This window comes from Cupressus sempervirens, chromosome 3 (assembly GCF_028749045.1).
Source record: "Cupressus sempervirens isolate cs-2001-9-10 chromosome 3, ASM2874904v1, whole genome shotgun sequence".
NCBI classification, from domain to species: domain Eukaryota; kingdom Viridiplantae; phylum Streptophyta; class Pinopsida; order Cupressales; family Cupressaceae; genus Cupressus; species Cupressus sempervirens.
The window spans coordinates 670,333,967-670,346,457 of record NC_143120.1 but is presented as its reverse complement, the minus strand read 5'-3'; the positions used below and the strand labels follow the sequence as shown (position 1 = coordinate 670,346,457).

The following is a 12,491-nucleotide window of genomic DNA, read 5'->3' as shown; positions in this document are numbered from 1 at the left end:
ACTGCCAAAATAGGAAACAAATTGTATCAAAACCTAAGAAACCCTACACCAATGTCTCTATCTCGGAACCAACTTTTCAGCACATTTTTTAGATAAAAAAGATACGTCAGTATGCTCAAGTTACAAAGAAAAAACCAACAAGGCCCCTAGAAATGCATTAAAAAATAATAATTTAATAATAAAAAATAATTTAAAGAACCTTCAAAAAAAGCACCACTGCTGAGTGGAGGCGGAGCGGAGAAGGGGTGTTGAGCCACTGGCAGCGGTGGTGGGCCGGTGGCACCACTGGCGATAGCCGCTCGCGGGAGTCGGCAGTGGAGCCGTAGTGGCCATCGAGCTGCAACAGTCTGCGAGACTGCTGGCGGTAACCGCCGGTGGTTTACCACAACTGGTAGTGGTTTCAATGACCGCCAGCGAATTTGAAAACTACGACGACCAAAATTGCTCAAAAATGTGATTTATTTTAATTTTTTGCATCAAATTGCGTGTAGAGGTCGTACGGCCCTGCCAGGCAAAAAAAATTGCCTCTCAGATTAACGTTGTCCAAATCAGACAAACTTTTATGGAAATGGGGGTTTTGATGCCTTTTGAATCCATCTGTGAAGTCCGTTTGGCCTCAAACTACTCCAAAAATTGGTGACCCCCCTGTTTTCTCAGGAAATACCTGAAAAACACCAGATTTGATCGGCCAAACCCTTGTTTTCCCTTTTTCTCCAAATATCGAACAAGCTACAGTAGATCTAGCTCTAATACCATGTAAGATTTGAACAAATATGCAAATCAAATCCACGAAGCCCAAAAATACCTACATGCAGAAAACCTGTCGCAGAGAAGAAAAAGACAAGAAGAGGCAAGAGTTTGATCTAAAAACACAAAAATTGTATATTTTAAAAAAGAAATGATTATTCAAAAGATAATAATTAGAAAGAGATTAATCTTTATAAGAAGAGATTGAAACCCAAAAAAAGTAACATAATAAGTTACAAAAGATAACCTAAAGGTGAAAGCTAAATAATTATTAAATAGAGAAAGTTAAAAAATACATAAAGCAAAATCTTAAGAAAGGAAAAAGATAATTTAATAAATTAAATTAAATTAGCCTTTTTCTTTAACACAAAGAAAATCAAATTTAAGATCCATACTAAGACAAGGACAACTTATCTACCTATACAAACTATTTTCCCACAACCTGAAAGGTATCCTTCAACCTAGTTAAACCTGAGCAGCCTCTATCACATGTGAAAAATAGTCATTTGATCATTCGTACGTATGTTCATATTTCCTCATCCATTCCACTTGGACATTTATTTCATGAACGTATTTTCCTTATATTCAACCTCCTTTTCAAACATTTGTCAGTCGGATTAAGACGCTGACACGGAAATGGAGTAGAGGCTTGATCCGGGAACGGCTGCAGCTTCCGATATTTCTGAACTGTTGGACAGAATAAACAAGCAGACCAATGATCATTGATGATATAAATCCGTTCAATCGTCTTGCTTATTTATTATGTACGGATGCCATGTCCACAAGTTTCTCAAATGTGGTTTTTTTTAAACCACATTTGGTTTTATACAATATACAGAGCACAAGCAAACAATGGTGCAGAAAATCAGAGTTATTCTTAAAATATGTGTACTAGTCTATTTTATTTGCCCACAAACACATGGATGCCTCGAAATAGAGAAGGATGCTCTGTTGAAATTGAGAGATAACGTGAAAGATCCGAATGGCCTCTTGGCGTCTTGGAATGGCTCTTCTAATTGCTGCCAATGGACAGTCCTCCACTGTGACTCTCACTCGGGACGAGTGGATTCTCTCGATTTCAGAGGTTTCAACCTTTCTCTTCACTCCATGAGTGAGAACTTCAAGCTCTTCCCATTGAGCCAACTGGAATACCTGGATTTGAGCATGAATTCCTTCCATGGAGTTGAGATGCCTACAAACATGTCCTTGTTGACAGACCTCACTTATCTCAACCTCTCCAACACAGGCTTCTCTGGGTTCCTGCCTCCACAAATGGGAAGTATTTCAAAGCTGCGTTACTTGGATTTTTCTGATCTGGAGCATCTGAAAATCCCCTCTTTGAAATGGCTCAGGAATCTTACTCAGCTGGAGTATATTTCACTCCGTGGAGTCAATCTCAGCGGCCTTCCTATGACAGAATTGGGTGACTCGATTGGCGATCTTAAGAGGATTCAGCATCTGGAGATGACCAATTGTAGTCTGGTAGGTCAAATTACTCCTCTCACAAATCTGACTTCCCTTGCATATCTGCATATGGAGAACAATTCACTTTCTTCTGAAATACCCAATTGGTTATTCAGCATAAACAGCTTGGTTTCATTCAATTTGAGGATGAATCTCCTGAATGGGACTCTGCCAGCCCAAATTGCAGCTGTAAGCCTCACTCACATGGACCTCTCAGTGAATCAGTTAACAGGTACAATCCCATCTTTCATTGGGAATCTAAGCTTCTTGACATATCTAGATTTGGGTGTCAATAAACTCTATGGAACAATTCCCTCATCCTTGAGCAATCTCTCTTCACACAATTTCCTCCGCCTTCGTGATAATGGACTGCAAGGCACTATTCCCCAGTGGTTGTCCAAATTATCATCCTTGACATATTTTGATCTGAGTGTAAATAAATTGAATGATAGTGTTCCATTCTCATTAGGTCAATTGTCCTCCCTTGAAACCCTTTCAATATGGGGCAATCAGTTGGAGGGAATAGTGACAGAATCTCTGCTTCAAAACCTAACCAAATTGCAGTACCTTTGGTTAACTGATAGTGGATTGACTCTCAACATAAGCAGAGATTGGATTCCTTCTTTTAATCCGTTAATGCTATTGCTTAGAGGGTGTAACATGGGTGGGAGCATTCCAAAATGGTTGTCCTACCAGACCAGACTTGAGCATTTGGATCTTTCCAGTAACAGTCTGGTGGGAAGCATACCCTCATTGTTATGGACTAAATTGCATAATCTAAAGACCCTGAACCTCTCAGGCAATCATCTCCATGGTCCTCTTCCCTCTCTTGCCCTTCACCATCAATTGACCGTTCTTGAAAAAGAAAAAGAAGATGAAGAGACTTCGTTGTGGAAAAGCAGAGAGTTGAAGATGGGAACAGGGGTCGGATTTTTGGTGGCGTTTTGTGGAGTTGGTTTGGCATTGTGGTGTCGAGCGGCTAAATACTGGGAATAGCATCAAAGATCTTTATAGAAATTAATGTACAATTGTTAATTCTTATTAAGTCGGAGGCTTCCCCAGAGAGTATTGGTAAAAATGCCTGCTGGTATTATAGAGGAGTCATTGTGATCAATTTAAACATGCTTAAATTGTGATTAAAGTTTTCCTCTTTGGCCAGTAAAAATGCAGGTATGTGTAGCTTCCTAAGAAATCTGGAACAAACATATTGACGACCATGACAGACCACAAATCACAGCGTTAAGCTGTGATAAGAGTTTTCCTCTTGAGTTTCCATTTCCTTATAAGAGAAGCAAGATATTCCTTGAAATGTTTTATTTTCTTGCACTCTAAGAGAAACCGTGAAGATTTTAATGGAAAGGTATTTTAATCTATCGCTGCATACTCAGGCAATCTGTGTTATTGGCAAAGAATGAAACAGCATTATGAGGATCCAGGGTGAAAAGGCGCCATTCATGGCTTCTAAATATTTCTTATCAGAAGCTCTTAAAAGCATTAGAAATCTATTAACTGTTAAGGAAAGTAGGATCTTTGATCGAGTAGCAGAAGAGTAATATATGTATCAAACTGCTATGCACTGTGACTGTTTTGAACTATACCAAAAACTCAAAACTTATATCAAAATTGATATGATAATCTTCAGACAATATTGTGATATAATTCAAGGTATATAACGTGGATCAAATGCAGATTATATTTATTATGTATTTCGATGCTGTAAATACTAATTATGCCGTATATTGATGATGTTCTCTCACAGCGAATACAGTCGTGTCCCTACGTGGCCTTGGAAAGTCACCCTTATTAACACCAATTCAATCAGCACGAGCCGCGCGCCCACACACATATTGAAGAAACTAAAAACTTAAAATAATTTAAATATTATGTAATCATATATTACTATCAAAAATTTAAATATTATGTAATCATATATAACTATCAAAATTCTTCTTTTATCTAGAAAAGAGAATTTTAAAAAATTAAAATATTAAAATAACCTTTCAAACAAACTAGATTAAATAATTTATTGCAACCTTGAATAGTATTCTACATTAAAAAATTATTTTCAACTTTACCTAATTCTGTGGTCCCTTCTTTTCATCGATCTTATTCTTGTGATTTGAGAAAGAAAAAAATGAACAATTTGCAATCTAGAAAGAGAGCACAAGGAGGTTAGATGCTCAAGAATTTTTTTAAAAAAAAGGAATTAAAATAACACACAAGAAATTAATTGGGTGTTATGGAAGCCAAAAAAAGAGGAGCCCAATTCGATAGATGGTGAAAGGAAAAGTGTGTGAATTAACAAGCCCAAGCTACACTTAATGATGGTTGTACTTAGAAACTAAATTACCCATTTGTCAAAACTTCAAATACTTTGGTAGATAGAACCACAGAAAAAAATGACTTATATTCAATTCCACAAACCAAAAGAAGAACCAGTTGCAATTGTGGATGATGGATTGTTAGGAAAAAACCAAAGATTCAGCATAATATTTACTAAAGGTAGGGAAAATTCACCATATCATCCAGCCCACAACCATGGGCAATCAACAATATGTTTTCCAACTCCAATCACATGCACATAGAGTGGTAGACATTAACCCAAAAAACAACTTCATTGATAAAATGAAATTGAAAAGTAGAGATTAGATTACCATACCTCCACTACTTTATTGCTTTGAATTTTTCTTCCATCCCAGTTTCAATTTTTCTAGGGTTATTAAAAAAATCAATTATTCTATAATATCTATTTATTTGAAAAAATGTTTACTGTTATAGAAAATATTTCAAGAAATATCTTTTATTAAAATTAGAATATAGAATCATATGAATTGAGTTATATTTTTTACAAATTAATATTTAAAATTAATGAGGATACATGGTTGAGTTTTAGTTTTTTACAAATTCATAAAATCAATCATTCTGCAATTATGTGTCAGTACATTATCAATTTACATGTGTCAGTGTGTGAAGGTAGTCTGAGAATAGTTAGATTTTTCCATTGCCATGTGAAGAGGTAGTTGAGGCTGGTACAATATTTGGCCCTATAGCTAGTGCCATTTTTATTCTTTAATGGCCTTTGAAACATGTTTCAAGGTTGCTCAAGCACTATAAAACCATACTTGGTTTGGTTTGTATTTAATAGTTACCAACTAATACTAATGGTTGATTTTTAGGGTTGCTAAATTATCTTTAGATACCACTTTAGGGAGTGTATTCAACACATGTGAATATTATTTCTAGTTAGTGTTCTTATCATTCTTTGACAATCCATTTTAAAATAAAATGTATATAGTGTTGTACCACAAAACATAATAGATACATTTTTGTGGTTAATTCCTAAATGGGAGCTTACTTGCTAAACCAACTATTGGCATATTAATTATTTTAAATCTATCTTATATTATACTCTTAGTAATAAAAATTATAGAGGAGAGTGGTTAAGATGTTTATCAAGCATTAATCAAGTCTCATTGTTAATTGCTTTTCGTATTTGATTAGATTTTATATTTTCATTATTAAAGGGTTAGCTAGTACATTAAAACAAATCTTGTGGTTTACTAATCCTTCTTTATTTTGTATTCCAAAATGCATTTGATATTATAATTTGATTTACATACATTCAAATACATTTCTTCGATTTCTTGCCAAAATCTACCACATTTTTCAATTTAAGTTTCCAATTAAATCATTAAAACAAGTTTAATAATTAAACAATGTCATCGAGGCCTTCTAAGAATCCCTCCTTCCTAGATAAGCTCAAGGAATTTAGAAAGTAGTAGGCTTGTGCTAGGTTGATGAGCTAGGTGGTCATGTTGGTGTATGATTGTTAGTCTCAATGTTCATGTAGGTTGTTTGTTTTGTTTCTGTGGATCCTTTTTGGTTTATAGTTTTGTAGTTTTATTTTATGGGGTCTCAATTCTTGTGAACCTAGGTCTTTCTATCTATTGGACTTGATGTTTTATTTTTCTAAGGGTTCGAACCAAACCCCACTTTATCTAATCAAAAAAAAATATTTGCACTTGCCAAACATTTTCAATTATTCTTATTTTCAAATGTATCTAGTTTTATAATTGCCAAAATGATATGCTTTGATGATTTCTATATAATTGAGAGAACTATATATATATATATATATATATATATATATATATATATATATATATATATATATATATATATATATATATATATGTATATATATTCATTCAACTGGATCTAGGGAAACTACATATGAAGTTATGGAAGACATAATACTAATAGCACATAGACTTGTGTATACTAATTAAATGATTTTCTTTTTCCTAACAAAGTTAGTTTAGTTTATCTCAATGCAATTGTAACATAAAGAAAAAGACAATCTAACACATTCTTTAATTTAGATTGTAGTCAAATGAAGATAGTTCTTGATTCCAATGTTTTGATATTTTATTGAACAAGTTGAAACAAGAAAAATTAAGATAATCACTTTCCCTATTACTACAAGGTTTGATTTCCACCATGTGATTCCTTCAAGTCTTGGCTATGACAACACTTAGTACAGTTATTAGTACAAGATAGCATCATAGCACTAGAAAAATAAATTTATAATTATCACATAAAACACATTTTCATTTATTTCATTCATCATAAATAACTCATTAAAAACAATTGTTCATTCTAGATTACTATTGATATTAGAATTGAGCTAAATAGAATTTTCAATTTCACCTTATTATATAAGATTTTATAAGAATAACTAGAGAAATCTGCTAGTGCAATGTAATCATAATGAAAATCTAATCAAAAACCAAATGTTCATATCTTGATGGCCAAGCTAAGTATCTCAATGCCAAACTATGTGTGGGGCCTCACACCACATCATGAGAATTTTCAATGTGATTAAAATATATATACTTTCAAAAGAAATTAAACCACAAAATACTTTCTTGTTCCCACTCACTCTACATAGGTCCATAAAATTGTATGAGCCCTCATAGTGCTCTATAATAGGCGAGTTGATATGTCCAACATCATCCATCTTGATAGAATAGATAATCCATTGAGATATGATCATTTAGTGTGGTAATGGAAAACAATCCATCGAGATATGATCATTCAGTATGGTAATAATGAAGATATTGCTTAGAAGCATTAAAGTTTAAAATCGAGTGAAGAGTTCATTTAAACTATACTGTAAATCCTAAGAAAATTATGCATCACAAAAATCTACAAAATTTAGTATTCAGTCTACCAAGATCATCTTCTACCAAAGAAAAAATAAATTTAGATAGGAGGAAAAAATTGGTATTCCATATAGTTGAGATATACAGATTTCAAATGAGACCCAATTTATTATTATTATTAATCATTTCATTGTCAAATACTCAAAAGAAAAAGAGACACAAAGCATTGTAGTTCTTACCATATGTGTCATGATTATAGTATTTTAAAGTGTGGTAATAAAGGGTTGAGATGGAGGAATAAACTTTTTAATTTGAAGGAATGCAAAATTCATTAGAACAACATTCTTTATATCCTTTGATCTTTCTAGAGGTTGAACTATCTTTAAACCATATTAAAATTAAGGGTATGTGCAGGATCATGGTGTGCCAAAAAGTGGCGATGTGAAAAAAATAGAGTTTGAACATGTCTAAAAGTGCTTCAAAATCTGCTCTGTCTTTTTTCCACCTATCCAGGTACCGAACCTAGAAGGAAAGGCCGAGCCTTATCGGATATCTAATAATCTTATAACATTATTATTATTATATTATAATAATATAATAATATTATATTATAATAGTATAATATATTATTTAATATTATATAATATAATATTATTATAATAATTATTATTATACTATAATATAATATTATTATTATATTATTATTATAATTGTATAATATTATACTATAATAATAATATTATATTATAATGTATTATATTATAATAATATAATATAATATTTTATATTATAATATATAGTAATGTAATATAATATAATAATAATAAAGTAATATATTATAATATAATATATAATGAAAAAGTATAATATATTATAAACTATAATAATATAATATAATATAATACATTATAATAATATAATATTATAATATTATAATAATATAATATAATATTTTATATTATAATATAATATATAATAAAAACATATAATATATTATAAATTATAATAATATAATATAATATAATATAAAATATAATATCTTATATATAAAATATCATATAAAATATAAGATATGCCATATTGGATATCCGATATTATATCGGATATCTGATATCTATGACATTACATAAAAACAAAACCAGACCCACAGGCCCTTATTTCGCATGTTTTGGGGGCCAGTATTTGCACGCAATCGGATATCGAATATTAAAGTATTTTTTTTTGTTTTTTTAACTCATTTTTAATCTAAATTCAATAGATTTTAGCATGATTTTGTTTGTTTTAGTTGAATCTAGGTTTTTTTTGAAAAAAAAGGTTAAAATTAAGGTTTTTAAAAATATATATTACATTTTGCAATTCAATAGGAATGCCTGATTAGAATGATGACACTGAGGCAAAGAATAATATTTCTCGTAACCCCCCACAAAATAATCCACTACCCCCACAAAACTGTCCACAAAATGATCCTCTACCCCCTCAAAACCCTCCTCGAATCAAGGATTTGATAAATGAAAATCTCACCAAGTTGAGAGGTTTGCATAGAACATATAATAATGTACCCGCATTAGCTCCTATGTTATCCACGTTAAACACCATAGTGGATAACATTGAAACCCTTACAAACCAACAAAATGCCGCTCTTCATTGACGTGATGAAATGCATGAGATGTTTGATGATGGTTTGGATTATGATGACGTTGCAGCCCTCAACATAAGTAAACACAATTTGGCCAGCCTTTTTGCGAACTCGAAAATGGGCTTACCAATGGACCCAAAAAAATCTAAACTATCGATTAAATGGTCCACAAATGACGCCATACGTGCAAACTTTTGGAATCGTTGGTGGATGGTCTTTGATATCCCTCCACATGGCAATTTAGACATACCATTTTATTTCCTTAGAAAATTATATGCAGAATTTGTGTTGAAACTTAAAGTGAACTATTAGACATGAAGCCCAACATGGGCTTAGGACTAGGAGCTCCTCAGGATAGACCCTCTTCCCAGCAGAAGAAAGCTGGCACTTTTGTCCCCCCCACTGATATCTCCCCTTCTCCTCGAGTGCAGCATCTTGATATTATGAGAGAGGCTAGCTCTCAGACCATTAGAGCCATTCATAGGCTGAGTAGCCTAATGATATCTCAGGCTAGGTCAGTCTTGCCTCCTCATTTTGATGATGCTGGTGCCAGTTCATCATTGGCTAGCTCATCACACATTTGTGTGCCTCATACTTGCATTACGTGCAAGAATATTTGCTTGGGTACCATAGGTGATCTTCCTGAGTATCATTTTGTATTAGACGAGGATACACCAAACACACATGCAGAGGCTACAGACCCTGATGCGAGAGAGGAGGGGAATGCAGAGGCATGGAATCCCTTGGTGTCGGTATGTGTATATATTTTTTTGTTATGAAATATGTGATTTAAAGTTAATTTTTATAATAGAGTAATTTTAATTTTTAAGCCATATTAACTTTTATATGTATGTGATCTTCATTCACCTTTAGTTGATGACCGAGGAGGAGCTTAAACAGATTGATGATGCCACGCTCTCGACGATTTCATTTGGCCTTGAGACATCTATGCTACATTATGTTGTGTTCGCATTTTTTTTTCTATTTGATATTGTAGCATATATGGTTGTTAATCTTTCTTTTATCTTACAAGTAGCACCTATCCCAAGGGGACAAAGTGCGGGGGGTGAGCCAACACACATTGACAAAGGAAAGGTAATTAGGCACTTTCTATTTGATTAAATATCGATGCATTATTGTAAAAATTTTGTGGTAATCCCATTTAATTACATTCTTTATTGTATATAGGGTGTGGCTACTGGCGATGAGCCTGTACAGATTCTGCGTTGTAGACCATCAGGGATTTACATTCGCACTGCGAGCCTCATTGTTTTTATAAGTATCATTTATTTTTTATTATCCTTATCTTCATAAATAAATTCAAAACTGATTTCCGTGATATTAACAACTACTATTTTGTATCTCATAGGAGACTCCTAGTGCACATGAGGTCCGATGGGAGAGTTATGTAGATTTGATGATGCGGCCACTCACTCCTGAGGAGGAGCCTACAATAGTAAGTTGTAGTTTGAATTTATGATTAAATGTGTTATAAATATAGCATGCTATGAATTATAATGTTATAGTTTAAATTTTAGATTCATCTGACAAAGGTATTTGAACATATACAACCCACAATCAGAGAGGTACCAGCATTGCCAAGGGCATACGAGAGGACTCCTGACCGGCGCAGGAGGTCGACAAGAGAGGTATTTATTATAAAATTTTGATAGTATAAATCTCCATTAGAAAAAAGATCATTATGCATTTGAGTAATTCAATGCTAGATACGTAGAATCATATAAATTTAGTAGTCTAACTTTATGTTTTCTTTTTTTGTTTATGTAGGAGGCATTCGATCCACCTAGTGCAGCGAAGAGGTTGCGTTTTGATCATCCATTAGCACCCTAGGATAGTATAGTTGTCGTAGGATGCATCATGAGACATTTTGAGATGGCATATGCCACATTGTATACAAAAACATTGATATTATACATATTTTGATGGCATGATCAGCCACATTTTGTATATGGATCTATGTATTTTGATATATATTTGAGTACTTTGTCTATGGATACATGATCTTTGATATATATTTGTGTAAAATTTTGTCTATGGATACATGTATTTTGATATATATTTTTGTCATTTATGTGCACAATGATATACATATTAATTTAGTATCTAGTATTGTTCAATTTATCGTGGATCATGTGTATTGTTCATGTTTATCGAATATCATGAATTTTGATTATGTTTGTTATATTCGATGCAAATGCAATAATTTTTTAACAACATTTTAACAACCTTTATTATCAAATTTGGATGCAATGTATAATTTGAAGTGCTATCATGACATAAACACACTTGTTAATCTCCTACACAAGGTTCAGATAACCCCAAATCTGATTTTAAACTCCACCTTCAACGTTGAAAGTAACTCTTGGCTTCAAATCTAATCTCAACATAGTTAAGGACTCCACTCCTCAACCATGGATTCTATTCCCAACCACCAACTCATTCATAGATTCATAATCTTTGATAACTAGCACTTCACTTTGTTACTATCCTCATACTACAACTTTTCAATTTCAACATAACTTCAAAATATCTCAACTTAAGAGACTTGATTGGACAGCTCATCGATAGCCCTCATGAACTCTGAGTTATTTTAGGCCTCAACATCACTGTCCTATAGCATTCAACAGTTCATGGATAGCCCTCACGAGCTTTGAGTTATGACCCTCGAAATATCGACCTCAAAATGCACTTAGACCACCTTGGAGACTCCTCAGTACGGGGTGGCCACAGATGATGGATGGTCTCCGTAGCCAGAACAAGGGTGTCACTAAGGTTCACCCACCCACTTGGAGCTAATGGCACTAATAATTCGATGCCAAGATTAGTGGTTTCAAAGTTATGCTGTGGTGCAGCTATGAATTGAGGCACACTGCGAGTTTTGGCATTGAGCAAGATCACTGTGCTGAATGCAAACAGAATGTGATCTCTCAAAAATGAGATATGTTATTTTAGGCCTCAACATCACTGTCCTGTAGCATTTGATAGTTCATTGATAGCCCTCACGAGCTTCAAGTTATGATCCTCGAAAGATCGACCTCGAAATGCACTTAGAGCACCTTGGAGACTCCTCGGTACGGGGTGGCCGTAGATGATGGATGGTCTATGTGGATAGAACAAGGGTGAGACTAGGGTTCACCCACCCATCCAAAGCTAATGGCGCTAATGATTTGATGCCAAGATCAGTGGTTTCAAAGTTACGCTATGGTGCACCTATGAACTGAGGCACACTGCGAGTTTTGGCATCGAGTGAGATCGCTTTGCTGAATGCAAATGGAATCTGATCTCTCAAAAATGAGATAGGTTATTTTAGGCCTTAGCATCATCGTCCTGTAGCATTCGATAGTTCATCGATAGCCATCATGAGCTCTGAGTTATGACCCTCAAAATATCAACCTCGAAAGGCAATTAGAGCACCTTAGAGACTCCTCGGTATAGGGTGGCCGCAGACAATGGATGGT

General features: G+C 33.6%; 1 protein-coding gene across 1 annotated transcript; it reads left to right on the top strand.

Moving 5' to 3' along the window:
* Positions 1–1,355: 1,355 nt before the first annotated feature.
* LOC149568497 (uncharacterized) lies at positions 1,356–3,582 on the top strand. Its single transcript, XM_089821406.1, has one exon. The coding sequence runs from the start codon at positions 1,600–1,602 to the stop codon at positions 3,205–3,207; it is 1,608 nt and encodes a 535-aa protein (XP_089677532.1). The 5' UTR covers positions 1,356–1,599; the 3' UTR covers positions 3,208–3,582.
* The last annotated feature ends 8,909 nt before the right edge of the window (positions 3,583–12,491 follow it).